Source organism: Nematolebias whitei, unplaced genomic scaffold (genome assembly GCF_014905685.2).
Source record: "Nematolebias whitei isolate Nwh7 unplaced genomic scaffold, NemWhi1 Nwh_scaf_134, whole genome shotgun sequence".
NCBI classification, from domain to species: Eukaryota; Metazoa; Chordata; class Actinopteri; order Cyprinodontiformes; family Rivulidae; genus Nematolebias; species Nematolebias whitei.
Genome location: NW_023618679.1, coordinates 13509 through 30931, shown reverse-complemented (window position 1 = coordinate 30931; position 17423 = coordinate 13509). Strand labels below are relative to the sequence as shown.

General features: G+C 41.0%; 1 protein-coding gene across 1 annotated transcript in view; it reads left to right on the top strand.

Annotated features, from left to right (window-relative positions):
* Positions 1 to 13430: 13430 nt before the first annotated feature.
* LOC119429224 (signal-induced proliferation-associated 1-like protein 2) overlaps positions 13431 to 17423 on the top strand; it is a gene marked incomplete at its 3' end in the record, with an annotated part of 15207 nt that continues 11214 nt past the window's right edge. The window contains exon 1 of the mRNA XM_037696899.1: positions 13431 to 14991. Coding sequence (XP_037552827.1) covers positions 13491 to 14991 — 1501 coding nt within the window. The remainder of the gene's footprint in view (positions 14992 to 17423) is intronic.

The following is a 17423-nucleotide window of genomic DNA, read 5'->3' as shown; positions in this document are numbered from 1 at the left end:
GAAGATAATTACTGGATGTTTGTCCCACAACTATTAGAGTAAACAGTTCAAGATGGCTGCCACTTCTGATTCACCTTATCCAAGAAATGGCTATAGTTCAGTCAATTTTACAGATATCGACCTAAAATTTGGCATGGTAGTCGCAAAGTCTTGGCATGACATCTCACAACATCATGCGAGGTTGTGCATGATGCAATTTTTAAGTTCTGACAGCCATGATGCCTTAATTTCTCAACGGAACATGATTTTAGTCTGAAACTGGCATCAAAGACGTGAGCTAAGCTGGTAACTTTACACGTTTTTTTTTTCTGCCGCTGAAGTTTTAAATAGATAAAGAAGCTGTACGCTGTTGAATCCTGCAGATATTTTTTGTTGGTAGATGTTTTACTCATTGAATCCATGCACCTGGGCACTAACTGGCCATTGGTGGATGTAGACATGACTGTGAGGCCCGAGGGAGCGATGGGACTATGAAGGTTCATGTTTACTCTGCTGACTGACCTCCTTTTTATCTCTTCCACTGATTGTTCCTCTAATGTTGGGTCAACTTCAGTCTGTGTGCGCGCAGATGTAAACAAAAAGCCTCTAATTGTGCAACATATACTGTACACAGACTTCTCTTTATCTGCGTTAACATTTTTCAGCTGCATCCTCTGCAGCTCTCAGTAGTTGCACTGAACTCTGTGTTTCTAGGCTAAGATGAATTAGGCTGTGTGAGCTTTAGTAGAAAGGTCGGCTAGTCGGGAGAAACAAAAATGATGGTTTAGTTCGACTAGAAGATTTTAGGTTGGAGGGATTAGTGCCACAATTTGCATATTCAGACTGTCAGAAGAGAGATGAGATGGCAGAGGAGTGACTAAAAACTGAAAACACACGTGGTTCCACGCAGATAAACCAAAAGTTCATATTGTACTTGCAGTCTGCAAACAAAGTGTATACAACGCCATGATTTTAGCTGTTATCTAACTACCGTATTTTTTGCCCTATGTCGCTTTTTTTTTTTGCATATCATTTGCATGCCCTGTGACTTATATGCCAAAGCAACATTATTTATAGATTCTTTCCCATATTTATAAGCCAATTTTTGGCTGAGATATGACTGTTTTCATTCATTCTGACATTGAAAATATTGAACACTACCATTTTCAGACGCTAGATGGCACTCAAGTTGTATGGCATGCCGTTGTGTCATGTAATAGGTAAAAGTGACTATTAATTACACAATCGGCTTTCCATAGCCTCCGTCCATCTTTCCATCTCGCCTGGAGCAACCGTCGAATCAGCTTCCTTTCGCTACGCCGCCCTGGTGAAATGAAGCTGATTTGACCATTGATGTGCATTTATTAAGTAAAAGTTCAACTGAGACGCACCTTTACTATAATGTCGAGCAAACATATAATTGTCTTTAGGTGATTATTTTGTTAAATTGCGAAGAAATGCACGGCAAGTATTCCCTCTCTACGTGCCCTCTTCCGCAAATCTGCTTTTGAAAATGCAGCTGATTTGACCCGTCAAGGTGCATTTATTAAGGAAAAGTTCAACAGAGACACAACTTTGTTATAATTTTGAACAAACACGTTTTTAAGCATTAATCTTGTTAAATTCTCGTTATGAAGTCCTCCCGTGCACGCTCCCACTGCTGTCATTTGGCAGCCAATCCATTTTCGGCACAACACCGGCCCACATTGTCGGGTTCGGCCCACATTTCCATGTTGTCAGCGGTGACGCATAATAGATGCAACGTATTTATGGATTTTTCCACTTTATTAGACATATTTGGACTGATGCGACTTATAGGCCGGAAAATACAGTAGTTCCCCCAAAGTTCATGTTAAAAAAATCCAGGTTCTTTGCTCTGAGGAAGATCGAAGAACCTGGATTATTGAGCATGAACTTTGATGTTTTGAACCACTTTGGCATGACGGTCTCAGAGGAGTTGACGAGGGAGAGGGCGGGCCCTGGAGGAGAGGGCGGGGCCAGGAGGCCATCTTAGCACCAGCAAACTGTTTTTTTTCCACTATGGAGTATGCTGTTTGTGGGATTCAGTTTGTTGGTGGCTCCTCGGATTGAAGAAGTCCTTTGGATGAAGGACGAAGCGTCTCAGCAAAAAAAATGAACCGTCCAGATGACCTGACTGAACATTGTTGGAGTCACCCTTTCTATTACATATTTTCTTATCGACACATCAGTTACTGATCATGGTCATCAATCGGATGTGAAAAGCTGCAATCACTTCATTCTGTCCCCTTGCTTGATACCAGTGCAGCACCTTCAAGTCTGATTCGGTTGTCATTTATGGTTTTCTTATAACCTCCTTTAATCAGCTCCTGGTATAGAAACTGTATCTGTGATTTCTAACAGATGCAGTCATTTATTTTAAATTTCACTGGGAGAATTATTATTTGAAATGGCAAATTCTTCCCTCCTGCATGGATGAACAGACCTCCAGTTGCACCCAGAGTTTTTGAGGACATGCCCAGTTAATTTCAGATTGAGAAATCCAACGTTTGGAGTAAGAGGAGAAAAGGAAAGTGTTGAATACATGGAGGGGAGGAGCGGGTGGGTTTGTCTCTTCGGTTCATGCTAACAGCATCTCTGTGTTGAGCTAAAGCTTGTTAAAATGCCTTCTGGTGAATTATTATTCTTAATTCTGCAGCGCATGCTGTCGAGCGTAATCTCACCAAGCATTTAGAATTAAAGTCTTTTTATGTTCATCCTTTAGAACATTTTCAGGAGATGATAAAGGCTGAATGCATTTTGTAATTTTCACATATCAGACGCGATAAAGGCGTCTGGCTGGAGCTCATTTCATTGGTTTCCTTACCTCCTACAGAGGGTGTGACCCTGCCTTCACACCGCTCATTAAAGTGTCAGCATTACTCCCTGCAGGCCGTCCCGCCACATGTGTGTTCCTTTGGTGGTCCAACACAATAAGACAAGGGTGGAGTTGGATGATTGGGTTCCTACCGGCCCGCGTACGCTGGATCGTTGCCGTGCGCAGGAACGGGAGGGTTTTGTCCTTGATGGCAGGGTCTTGGCATCGGAGCTAATTCGTAGGAGATTCTTCCCCCACTGAGAAGCTGGATTGTGAGAGCTGCAGATAAGAGGGAGACGTTGAATGGTGCGTTTTGTTTTCTTTGGTTTAAACTTTCATGGCCTCGGCGAGTGTGAGCCAAGGCGTAGACTCGCACACACACAGTCTTAACACCTCTTTACAAGCATTCTCTCTGGCTCTGGAAGCACTTGGAGAAAATGACACGCCTGGTTTCCCAGGGCCCCGGTAATGAACTCTTTAGGATGAACTTGCTCTAATAATCGCTTTGTGGTTTAGCTGAAGAAAACGCTTTGAGCATAATTTGGCAAAACTCCCGTCCAACGTTTTCTTCCTGCTCCGCCACTTTCGCCTCTCTTCTTAACCTCGCATTCAACTCCGTAGAAACCCAGTTGAGTTGAATGATGGCTCCAGTGAAGCAGAAGCACAAGCGTTTTGTTCATCAGTCCCCAAAATAATGCCTCTGTCTGCTTGTAGACGTAACCTCGTCTTTCTCCCACAGCAAGTGTTATGTATCCACTACGTCTGCCTAAAACACCACGTAGGAACAGCTGCTCACTACAGGGGAGTGAAAGTAAAGCTCATACCCTGACGGTGTGTAGTGCAGACTTGATCACGACGTGGGATTTATTAAGGAACCGAATGTCGGGCAGCGAGGCGCAAGACGTGTGCCTTCAGGTTTGTTGGCTTTCGGCTCAGATTCTTTTCCTTCCTCGCCGTTAATGATGAACTCAGGGTGACGCATCCAAACGTCTGACGGAAAACAACAGAAGGCGGGTAACGAGGAAAACACACGAACGAGCTCGTGAAGGTATTTCTGTGAATCCACTTCACGTTGTAGCACTCCCTGATTCACTTTATGATGAAGTCCACGAGCTGGAAATCATCTCAGGCTCTATTCTACGTAGAGGAGAGGATGGAAGAGTCGTGATTTGGCCTCCACTCCTAAGGTCGAGGCATCTGGAGGATGAGGCAAAATGACTTCCTAACTGCAGAGAACAGAGGCGCATTAATACGGCTCAATTACACCGGGCTTCATTAAACATAAGTGGCTATAATCACAGGCCTGTGTTCACCTCTGGGCATAAATTAGCCCTGCAGCTCTTGTCAGGGCAAAAATAGATTTGTTTTTGGCGTGACGTGCGCTGCCTTCCACATGTTCGAGTTTCAGGATAAATCTCCCAAAACTTCCTACAAGATTTTTTTTTTTTCCTAACAAAACTTGTGTTGCTTTAACATCAAAGTTCATGCTCAATAAACTTTGTGTTGTGTTGCTTTAACTTTTAAACTTCATGGATTTTATTTTAAACTAGAAAGTTCCTGGAGAAACTTTGATGGGGCGGCCATTTAACATGTTTGATTTGACAATACTATGTGTTGTGGTTCGCTCTCAGCTACCACCATAATAAAGCTCAACGTGGCAAAAAAAATAATCAATGAGTTATTTATTTTTTTTAAAGTATGGTGGCCATCTTTGATTTTTGATTTGGATTCAATATATGATGGGTAACATTCTCAGCTATAACCACACCAAATTTCAGCTCCATATGTGTAAAAATAGCCATTTAAATTTAAATTTGGTGGCCATCTTGAATATTTTATTTGAATTCAGGATTTATTGGGCATTGCTCTCAACTACCACCACACCAAATTTCAGCTCGGCATCAATTAAAACAGAGGACTTATTTGTTTACAGCTTATCGTCATAGTGACTCAAAATGCCAATAAAAGTAATAGCACACATCACGGTGCCGAGCCGGTCGTTTTGTGGGGGTACACATTGCGGTTCAGGCCACATTAAAGTCAAAAGAAGAGTAAGACCCTTTTCAGGTGGATCATAGTTGAATGCCTTTCTTGGCAGTCCCTAAGTTCAAGTTCAAGATTCTTTATTATCCCCAATGGGCAATTTGTTTCACAGTCAGTAGGCACACAAAACATCCATACTGCACAAGACAATAGTTTTGACCGGATTGAAATGTATTCAGATTAAATAATCCGAATGTATTGTTCACATGGGCACAATCCGTTCACGACGAGAGTTTACATGCAGCGAGCTTTTATACTGAACAGAAGTACTGACATGCGCAGAGTGGTAAACTCTCCTTAAGAAAAAAAAAATCACAGAAGAAGTAGTTCTACTTCCGTGATGAACGTAAACAAATCTGAGCTCCCAAAATGGACCCGCCCCAGGTTTTAATGACGGTGGAGACGTTACTGCACTGAATGATCTACATGTAATACAGATAATTTTGAGCTTGTTAAAAGTTTCTAGTAGAAATGTGTCGCTCACTGACCAGTTTTGCTTCCCCGACATATTGGCATCTAGCCAGACGGAAATGCGTGAGGTAGACATCGGTCGCTCATGCACATTCAGGTCAGTTTTCCACGATTAGAATGGAATGATCAGATTAAGTGTTTACATGCACACCGTTCAGATTATGAATCTGCATAAACCACCCCTCTCATTTGGATTACAAATTCATTCGGATCGAGCTGGATCAGCTCAGAGTAATCCGAATGGGGTGTTTACATTACGCATTTTTATTCTGAATGGCCGTTTAATCAGATTACTTATGTCCATGTAAACATAGCTATTAAGACATTAAAATAACAGAAATTGTCTCTGTTTGTTGAGAAGCCTGATCGCTACAGGGATGAATGAGTTTTTCAGTTTGTGCATCCTACATCTGGGTAGCAGATGCCTGCATCCAGATGGAAGACGCCTGAACTCACCACGGAGTGGGTGATCAGAATCTGCCAGTATCAGCCTGGCCCAATAAACATTATGGTGTTAGATATTGTACAGCAGTGAGAAACACTTTTCTAATGCTACCATTTATTCTACCCTTAACTTTTGAGTGTTTGCCTCTTTATTTAAAGTCACCAATGGTAGTGGTTGAGATATTCCACCATGAAGCCCACACACGTCATCGAGTCACCAGTTCTTCTTACATCAACAGAAGTGACATGCTTTCGGGACGGGCAGAATTTTTTAACATTTAAAGTCTGATTTAAAATAATCTAATTTGAAGATTAAATGCTAAGTGTTTTTTTTGGGTTTTTTTGCTAAACTTGTTTCATACCCAGCTGTTTCCAAACAGTCCTGTTTCTGACATTGTATCTTATTTTGAAAGGATTATAAAGTTGAAACTACGGTCACGGGTGAGCTCAGTGAAACATAATCAATATAAAGATCTCCGGCTAGCAGAATCGGCAGCAATTTTCTGTACCTGAACCCCGTTTCGTTGTAGGATTTTTCAGCTGCAGGACTCGTTCCAACTGTAACATTTTCAATTCAAACTACAGAACAGGCAGTAGACTCAAATTATAAAGTGGCAGCTGAGATTAACGCTTGTTCCGATGCAGTTTCTGCTTTCAAACACTTTGTTGTGTTTATAGTTTGTGTTTATACGTTTAAAGGATGCGTTGAGAGGAATAATTTACTCCAAGTTGGTGTTTTGTTTTTACTGGAGGCTAGGTGGAGGTGAGGGGTGGGAATATTTATAAAAAACAAAATAATTACAGACAAGTCGGAAGTGTTTTTGCTTCAAATACTGAACACTGATGTGTGTTTGGAGTTTAAATATGCTGCGTAATTGCGTGGAAAAGGAAGAGGTTAAAATAGCTTCAACCCTAAGTGGCACCTTTGATTGCTATGTAACTCTGATTTTTGCAAATGTAATTTTTTCATCATTCAGTGTACTAAAAACCTGTGCAAACTCAGCGTCACCTGCTTATTTGGCACCTAAAATGCAACCTTAGACCCCAGACCTGTCATTACATGGCATGTTTCGCTTCTTGAAGAATCACTGCCTGAAATGGGCCTAGTTTCCAACAAACCAGGTAAACCAAGAAAGACGCATTCTTGACAAGAACACTGTTAAAATACCAATGGCATGCTTAAAGGAATGTCTTAATATTTTCAGGCGTTATTAACACTTGAGTGGTCTTAAAAATACTGTGCACAAACGCCGTTTTCAGCTGGCATCAAGGCACACTTCACAGTCGATGGATTGTGTACTTTATTTTAAAAGAACCATACATTGAAACGCAAGATTTCAAACATTTATTTTTTTTGCTTAGCTTGGTAAGACTCTGGGCACATACCGTAGTTTTCGTTGTATGAGTCACACCTTTTTGCATAAATTAGCATGCCCTGCAACTAATACAGCGAAGCAAAGTATTTTTTTTTCTTCCATATTTATAACCCAGTTTTGAGCCGAGATCTGACAATTTCATTCATTCTGACATGGAAAAATATTGAGCACTACCATTTTCAACCACTAGAGGGGCCCTTGACTAATATGGCAAGCCAAGTGTCTCATTAACAGGTAAAAGTGGCTATTAATGAGACACTTGGCTTGCCATACCAAGCCACCTTCGACTCGATCCAGAACTCCTGAAGCAAACGTCCAAACAACTGCATTTTTTCCGCGCCGCCCAGGAAAAATGCAGCTGATTTGCCCATTAAAGTGCATTTATTAAGGTAAAGTTAGACTGATATACACGTTTGCTATAATTTCAAGCAACCAAATAATTGTTTTTAAGTGTTATCTTGTTAAATTCTTGTTAAAGTCCTCCCATGCACACTCCTGTGACAGCCAATCGATTTTTGCCACAACACCGGCCCACGGTTCCGGGTGGTCAGTGGTGATGCATAATAGATGTGACTTATATGGTGAAGCAACATATTTATGTTTTTTTCTGCTTTATTAGACATATGGACTGATGCAACTTATGCGGCGGTGCAACATGTATGGTAATAAGTTAAAACCCAAGACAAAGATGATTGTTGGTGTTATTAGACTTTTTCTCCATAACTGTGGCAGCTGCACAAGTTGTAAAGTTCCTCATTCGACTGATGATGCAGTCATTCTTGTCTGACGTCATATTTTGTGTCCTGCCGTAGCGTGACTGGCTCGCAGTGAAAGAAGAGTATTAATCTCATGGTGGCGGACAGAAGGTGCTCACTTCTCTGACATCGTATTAATTTCTGCAGGGGCTTTAATCAGGCCACAATGTCAAAGGATTATTTTAGGATCTGACAGAAACGCCTCCTCTCTGGATGAACCGGGATGAAAGACAGAGTGTCCAACATCAGAGACAGAAAATGAGTTCATTACTGTAATTAGGCCTCAGTGTGTCTCCCATCCATCTTGTCTTCTCTGTCCCTTGTACACCAGGCCTCGTGTCTTAAACACCCTTAATGGCAGCACATTACTCCAGTTAGCAAAGGCCTGTTGGTAACACAGACCTCCCATCCTCCATCTGTTGCCTCTGATGTGCAGTCACAAAGAACAGAAAACAGCCTCCTCCTTCAGAAGCAGGAACGTTGCTGACCGAGCAGGTTGTGTCACTCTCCATTGGTTGAAGGATCTGGGAGTTGCATGTGAATGAATGAGACATGCGACAATTGGCTTCATTAATCATTTTTGGTGGGGAAAGTGTCTAATCGAGGAAAGGAAAGGGAAACGCAGACCACCGTGCTCACTGGCCTGTCCTGTCCAGTCTTTGACATAAATTATAGGTCATTTAACCCCGCTTTGACCCCACGCAGCAACAGAAACAATCTGGTCTCCTGTTTCTGTTTGCTGTCTTGAATAAGAATTTACTTCAGCTGGGAAAGGGACTGGAGGTAAAACTCAGATTGTTGACATGCGTTTCTGTTGGGATTTTATTGCGCTTCTCATGCACTTAAACTCCTTTTTTATGAATGACGATGAAAGGCCAACGTAACGCTGATCTTTGTTCCTCTTGTTCTCAGCTGTTTGTTAAAGCATCTGTTGGAGAGTCACCGTTGCCACAACTAGTTGTGCAGATGTCACATTTAGCTCTTTCTTGTCCTAGTTCTGTGTGAAAGGACAATGTGTAGTCAATAGTTGACATTTGGTCAGCAGAATGCTGTGGTCACTTCTGCTTCTCGCCTGACTTGGACTTTAGTTGACCAGAAAAATCAAATGTAAGTTAGAGATGTCAGACTGTACCATTTCAAAACCGTCTGTACAAACACAAGCATTGCCTGCAAGGATGACTTGTCTAGTTCTCACAACTTTGCAGCCACTCATTCCATGTTTCTTATTATTGTGCACTGCTGACAGACTTGTCTACATGTGTGTGTGCTTGTGGGTCTGTCTTTTAGCCAAATATCTCATTAGCTACTGGTCACATTTCATAGAAACTAGCATGAGATAATCATTGACTTATACCTCTAGAAATTGATCAACTTTTGGAGTAAACCTGATTCAAGATGGCTTTTGTTCAGTCAGTTCTAAAAATTGTTGTTAGACGCTGAGAGTCCTTCACAACACATACTGTTAATGTGACGTCACCCGGCAGTGATTCATATCCACCTTATTCCTCGCCCTCATGCTGCCATGTGTGAATTGTGAACGCAACTTCCGTTGCGGACCAAAACTGGCATTTGTTTATGTGAGAAGAGTATGAGCTAATGTAGTTTCTCCAATCATTATTGATTTGCTGTATTCATTCATACCCATCTGCTCACCACAGACTCATGTTTGGGCTGCTGCTGTTACGCTGTAATGTTTTGCACTATTGGTGTTTAGCGTATATCTTAGATCTGTTAGCGTACCGTTTGGCGTGTTTAGCGTATATCTTAGATCTGTTAGCGTACCGTTTGGCGTGTTTAGCGTATATCTTGGTGTATATGTCGGCTGCCGATCGGTGCTATTTTTATTTTAGTCAGACAGAAAATAAATTGAACTATTATCAGCAATACCACCTAGTTAAACTAGGAATAAAATTAGGTCACTTATCACAGGGGTGAGCAGTGTTTCACAAAACAGATGGTAGAGGTTTACAATAATTTATTACTAGGAGATGGAAACTATACCGCTTTTCACTGGAACACTCTTTTTGTTTTGGGTCCATGTTCAAAACTCTGTTGTTGTAGCCACTGATTTAGTTTTGTCTGGTTGTTCGTGCAGCCGCGAACACAACAGGTACCTGAACGCAGCACGGCTATTTTAGTAAACTTTATGGTTGTTAAATAAATGTGAACAAAACAAAAACAGTGTTTTATCTGTTAAACTGAATGCAAATTACTTTCAAATAAACTGCAGTCTGTTCTCTGCTACCATGGTTAACCAATGCTAACTGCTACTTCCTGTCTGACAGGAAGTTGTACCCATAATCATTTATACAGCAGAGCCTCCAGAATAAGGTGGATACATTCCTTGAAGGAATGCTAGGCCTTCATTTAGCTACAAGGTGCATTAATCTCGTAGCTCTTCTCTGCATTGTGCAGTCACATCCTTTCTAATCCCCATGTTAAACACAGCATTACTCATTTGTCCTTGTTTGTTTGAATCTTTGCTCATAAACGCGCTCATTCATAACAGCAGAAGACTTTTGATGAATTGCCAAACTTGCGTCTGAGACGTTGCTATTACCATTCTGTCCCTGCTTATGTGGGTCATGCATGCATTAACCTGTATTTTATCCATGCAGGCAGAAGTGAATACTTTATTATTCAAATGTTTCCAGCTTGTCTCGTTCAGTCTCTAGTCTGGCAGCTAATCCTAATGTGGCCCAATTCTCCCCCCCCCCAAAAAAAACAAACAAACAAAAAAAAACAGTTTATCATCCTCCATGACAGTAAACAATGAGAGAAATGTAAACAGTTGTCTGGGAGCTGAACTTATCTAACTAAAAAGCCCATGAACAGAGCCGGGGGGAGCCGAAGACACCAGGCCTGCATTTATTTATCTGCCATGTTCACAAGAATCCTTAGAAAGAGAGTAGCTTTAACTGAGCTTCCTATCATCACTGAAGCAAATACTGGTGCTTTAGTGCCGTGTTGTTTGTGATGTGGAGGGATTACTTAATAACTCATGGGGATTTTCACATAAAATGCAACATTGGATGAGACTAGGCTCACCATCAGCCCCGAAGAACAAGAAAAAAGCATTTAGGTCAGTGTAGAAGACTCCCCATCTTCTAGTATACTGCAGGGGGGGGTATGGTGTGATCTGCCATGCAGAAGTCTGTTTAAAGAGATGAATCCACTGTAACATCTGACTTATGTAATCCCAGTGGATCTAAAGTACGATGCACCTAATAGTATAGGATGAAACCAATAATAGCAGCCTCCTTGTTTTCCTATATTTTGCTTATTTCTTCTTTGAGTTGTGATTTATGATAAGTTTCAGTTTGTACTGACTGATGGGAAAAGGCTCCATGGCCTGTTCTGTGCCTTATTTAACAAGAGCCTGCAAGGTGTGCAGGGAAATAACTTATGTATAATAATAATGGCTTCCATGTGGCTGTGCAGGGTGTTGTATCTAAAATCTGACGTCGGAAATGCCCACGAGGAAACAAAATTGTTTTCAAGGACAATCAACCCCATTTTTCTCCCGTTCTCTCTTCCCTCAGATGTGCAAGTTAATAAATAGAACTGCTGACATCAGCTGTTTTATTGTGTGAACGCTGAGTCAGCAGTCGCACCATTGTTTTTCTGTTATTTATTTTAATTTTTTCGTACATTGCTTGCAGTCTGTTTCTGCATACTTTGTGCTAGTTTAATCATTCATATATCAGGAACATTCACCTCATTCATGAGACGTGTACTAAGTACTTTGATTTTTGTGACGTTTATATTTTTCTAAAAATGTAACTTTATTTACCGATACAAATATTTTCCTCGTGGAAATATGTTGGGGTAACTTTAGTTCCTTCAGTTCTTTTAGAAAACTACTTTTGCTACTTTACGCTACTTTTAGCTAACATTTAAAATTTTTAAGCTAGCTTTTTGTTTCTTTTAGCTTGGTTCTGCAACTTTTTGCTTTGAACTATCTGTAATATGTTGCTAGTTTGAGTTAGTTTTCTGCTGTTTACTGGCTAGTGTTTTGTAACTTTTGGCTGTTTTTTTTAAGTTTGCTACTTTTAGCAAGCATTTTAATGGTTTGCTTTTAACTAATACTTTGCTACATTCACTTAACATCTGTTGCTTTTTAGCTAGTGCTTTGCTTCTGGTAGCTTGCATTGTACTACTTTTAGCTAGCATTTCTTTTAGCTACATTTTTGATACTTTTAGCGAACCTTTTGTTACTTGTCGCTATTAAGTAAAGTGACTTTAAGCAAACATTTTGCCCATTTTAGCTTGTTTGCTACTTTTAGCTACCATTCTGCTTTTGTAGCTAGCGTTTTGTTTCTTTTAGCTTGGTTTTGCAACTTTTAGCTTTTATAACTTTTTGCTTTTAACTAATAAATTGCTACTTTGAGTTAGTTTTCTGCTATTTACCTAGTACTTGCTAGCGTTTTATAACTTTTGGCTTTTTTTAAGATTGCTAATTTTAGCAAGCATTTTACAATATTTTGCTTTTAGCTAATACTTTGCTACATTCATTTAACATTTGTTGCTTTTTAGTTAGTGCTTTATTACTTTTATCTAGCTACTTTGCTTCTTGTAGCTTGCATTTTGCTATGTTTAGTTAGCATTCTTTAGCTTTTAGCTATTATTTTGATTCTTTTAGTATACATTTTGGTACTTGTAGCTTTTAAGTCTGACTTTAAGCAAACATTTTGCCCATTTTAGCTTGTGTTTTGCTACTTTCAGGTAGAATTGAAAAACTTTGACAGTATTTTGCTTAATTAGCATGTACCTTGTTTTCAGCTTCTGTAGTAAATTTGAGCAGTCTTTTAGCTGTCAGCTTTTTTTCTTGAGTTTAGTTTGGGAATATATCCGTCCACAGTTCATAGGAAGAACATTTGATGAAGTTATAGTAGTTAAGTAGACTAAATGCTCATCAGTCAGTGAATTTCAGCTATTAAGTATTTTCTTTATTTGCCTCATCAAGTCCTATAATAATAATAATATTATTGCTGCAAGCATTTGGATCAGATATTGATACATGCAAACATTTAATTGAACATCTGCTTCTTGTAACTTGCTTCACTTCCATCTGTTTATTACAGGCTGAAACACCAACAACAATATATTCTATCTGGTTTTAAACCCATAATGGAAATCTTTTTTTCTAACTGGCTCAATGCCCATATCAATTGATATAGTCTTCATAGTTCATAAACTAAATGACATGGAGGTGTCTACACAATATAAGAGTCGGCAATGAAGTCGTTTTTACAGCTGAGCTGAATGTTCTCCGCTTGTGGAAGAAAGGATTGCTTATGTGTTGGAATTTTTCTTTGTGCTGAACTGTTTTTGTTTTTGTTTCCAGATGTCTTTCTACATTGGTGGCATGCTGTAAAAACAAAAAAGTCAACACTCTTCAGCCCCTTGTCCTTGACGCACAAAGGATTTTTCCCAATGTGATGCCACCTGCCCTCTGAGTTATGATGGCGGCTGCTTCTGTAACTCGAGAAAAAGGATCCTCCTCCACTCTCCAGTGAGCAGGCTGCATGATGTGATGAGGACGCTTCCTGAAAGTCTGCTCCTCAAACAATCTGCCGGCAGGATATGAGTATTTTGAGCCCTGTGACCGATAACAAATCAACCTTTGTGGGAGGTCCAGAAGAATACTCCAGTGCCATGCAGTCAGAGGAGTTATTCAGCAGGAAACTCAAGGCCTTGAATGGAAGTATGGGCCCACCGGCTTCAAGTATGCAGGTGAAATCTGATGGTGCTGGCAAAGCAAATGGTACTCCAGCCATGCCTAAAATGGGTGTCAGGGCCAGGGTGACAGAATGGCCACCGAGGAAAGATGGATGGGATGGACGGCCTTCACCGAACTACCAGAGCGTGATCCCAGTTTTTCAGAATGGACAGCAGGAACATATTGTGGAATTGCTGGAGCCAGGAGAAGAGGTCTGTGTGGAGGTGGACTACAATGACAAATACACACTGAGTGACCTTCTCAGCCATTCCCCGCTGAAGGGTCTTCATCCTATCCGTCAACGCAGCAACAGCGATGTCACCATAAGTGACATTGACTCCGAGGATATAATGGACCAGAACGCTGTCAATCCAAACACAGGAGCTTCTCTGCACCGAGAATATGGCAGCACATCCTCCATCGACCGCCAGGGGCTTACGGGAGATGGTTTCTTCACCATGCTGAGAGGCTACAGAGTGGAGAACTTGGACCATCGTAGCATTCCACCTCTGGGTTTTCCAGAGCTGTTGCGCTGTGATGCATCCTTGTCTCCAAGCTTGCAGACAGCAGCACAAATTGCCAGGGGTGAGATAGTCCACATTCCAGGTTATGACTACATAGACAGTTCTGTATTCTACAGTCGGGAGCAGGAAAAATCATTTATGAGGCGTCTTAAATCGGAGTCAACCGAAACTTCTTTGTTTAGGAAACTAAGGACCATTAAGAGCGAGAGCGATGCCTTGCGGCTCTCCATGGAGGACGACCGGCGACCGCTGAGCTTTCAGAAATGTTTTGCGCACTACGATGTACAGAGTGTGCTTTTCAACATCAGCGAAGCAGTCGCAAGCCGGGCTAACTTGAGCCAGAGAAAGAATACTACCACTGGAGCTTCAGCTGCCTCAGCTGGAATTGGGCCTGGGGTTGGTGGAGTACTGGGAGGTGGTATAGGGCCTGGATCTGTGGTAGATGTTGTAGCAGCAGGTTGTAGCAGTGGAAATACTCCCTTGTTTGAGTCTCCGCTTGGAAGCAGAGAGGACCTGAACCCCAAGGAGAACCTGGATGCAGATGAGGGGGATGGAAAGAGCAACAACTTGGTGCTGAGCTGTTCGCACTTTCGTAATGAGATCGGTGGTGAGGGTGAGAGGAAGATCTCCCTCTCCAGAGCCAACAGTGCCAACTACAGTGGCATATCCGAGAGCTGCTCTTTTGAGTCCTCTCTAAGTTCCCACTGTACGAATGCAGGAGTTTCTGTACTGGAGGTGCCTCGAGAAAGCCAGCCAATCCACAGGGAGAAGGTCAAACGCTACATCATTGAGCACATTGATCTTGGAGCGTACTACTACCACAAGTACTTCTATGGAAAAGGTAAGTGCTAGAGATTAATGTTTTTACTGTGTGGTTGAGAAGATGACAAACTACAAACTAGCATGCAAAAATGTAGAAGTTACAGTAAATATTAGCTGATGGAGCATTCTTTATACCAAAATGTTGGTTTTTGAGAAAAATGGTTTTATGAGCCTGGAAAAAAAAAGAACTGTGTTTGGTTAATCATTAGCTTACCATTTTCTTCAAACCCGTTCTACTGCTACTGTACTAACTGTTACATTGGGTCAAAAACGATTAGCCCATCCCTTTTAGCATGACTCCACACAGTTGACTGTTTTCAGTAATTTTCCAAATGGAACAGCATCAAATTAATTTGCTGGTCTAATTAATTTGACACGGCCAGATTACTTAAATGTTCAGAACAATCGCAGGTTTGTGTTGGTTGAAAAAGCATTGGACGTCCAGGATTCATGAGCAGCTATGTCCTCTGAGATCTTTATCTTTGCCCCAACCTACCCCGCAAAGAAACTATGATCGGCCATGTAAGAAGAGAGAGGTGAATGAGGGTGTGTTGCAGCTGTTCCCCACGGGGATCACTGGGGTGCGAGGACTCCTCGTATGAAGCTTTAAGGTCAGCAGAGCTACGCCAGGGTCCCTGCTCTCCTCATTAAAACACCTCTGTGGCTGACTCTGGGAACACCATGGTGACCCGGACCCATCAGCACAATATGCATATGTGTTGTCCTCGCCGTCTGTGCGTGCTGCTCTCAGCAGATTGAATTACTCATTCTGAAACCCAGAAGAAAACAGCTGCTTCACCTTTCACACTCGTATATCTGATGCTGTGTACGATGTGACCAAATGTACTTTGCATTTGGATCTGTTAAGCGTTCACAGGAACGGGTTGCTTTATTCATTGCTTATCGGAGAACTTGTGTAGCTGTCTAAGCTCTTTGTTTGGGAGAACGTAGACCGTCATCCATTCATAATCCTCTCCTTTTGTGTCAGCTTTAAATATATGTAGGTTTTACTGAAAACGCCTTTTACAAATAATAACACGAGGTGTTTAATTGAATGAACAAGCTTGTCATTGTTGCACTGACACAGTGAGTTTCGTCTTTTATTGTCAGTTTTTATCAACCTAAAATGAACTTTGATCCTATTGACAGGCCGCTCCTTAGAAACTACAGCCATTCATCCTTGACGTTTCTTGTTTTTACCAAAGACCAAGCCTTGCTATAAAGCTGGTTAGAGTCACATAAAGTTTATATATATACACAAGTATATAAATGCGGGTTGGTGAAACAAAGAGATGCGCAACAATCTTCAGCTGAAATGAAAATCATCAAGTTCAAGAATCTTTATTATCCCCAAGGGGCAAATTGTTTCACAGTCAGTAGGCACACCAAACGCCCATAGACAAGACATTAAGACATTACTAGGGGTGTAACGGTTACGCTAAAATCACACTTTGGCTCGGTTCAGTTTCAAGGAGGGCTCGGTTCGGTTAATTTTCTGTACAAAAAAGGCCAAAATAAAGACTTACAAAACGTTTTTGAAAATGTGCCAAGTAAACAATATGTTTGTATAAAAATAAATAAAAGCGACCCATTTGGATGATATTTTAAATAAACGGCACTCTTTACAATAAATAAACTATACTATCAATAATAAAGATCTTAATAAATACAATAACAGTCAGAACCAGAACAACGAGCAGACTTCACAGATTCTTAGCTGGAGGTGATCTCTGGTGGATTTCCCTGAAGAGGAAGAAGACTCAGCTGCTATCTTTGTCCCAGACTGGAAATAAAATACGAAGAGGTAAAAAAAATAATCAAACAATGAGTTAATAAGATTATAATTTTAAATTAAAAAAGTTAATTAGATAATAATAATAATGAAATAACAAAACCTCTTCTTGAACGGTCATCATTTGTTATGAGGTAGGGCTTTAATCTGGAGTCCAGGGCTTGTTGACGATCAGTTTTAGCTTTTTCGTAAAGTGCTGCTACAACTTTTTGGCTGAAGTGTTGACGTGATGGGATGTGGGCTCAAGAACTTTATGCTTAAAGCCGACGCATCAACAGCATTTGGACGTAGATCCAGAGCTTTAACAACTCCTACAGCTTGTGTTGTTGCTTTGGACCTATCTGAATTACCTGATAAAGGTTGTTTAAATGCTGCTGTTATCGGTCTTTGCACCAACCAAGCTGCTATCTGTAGAAGAGACGTTCACGTTCAGATTATGTCGTTTCAAGAGCGTTAACAAGTTAGACGTGTTGCTGCTGCAGATCCAATCTCCGTGAAACCACGTTGACACACAGCTTTGGATTTACACTTGTCTTTTAACAAGAAAGCCACAACGTTCCCCAACAGGAGACCGCAATGAGAAGCTAATGCTAATGCTACGCGTGCTGCAAGATAATCTTAGGAACTTTATTTCCGCAGCGCATAATCTATAATCTAAT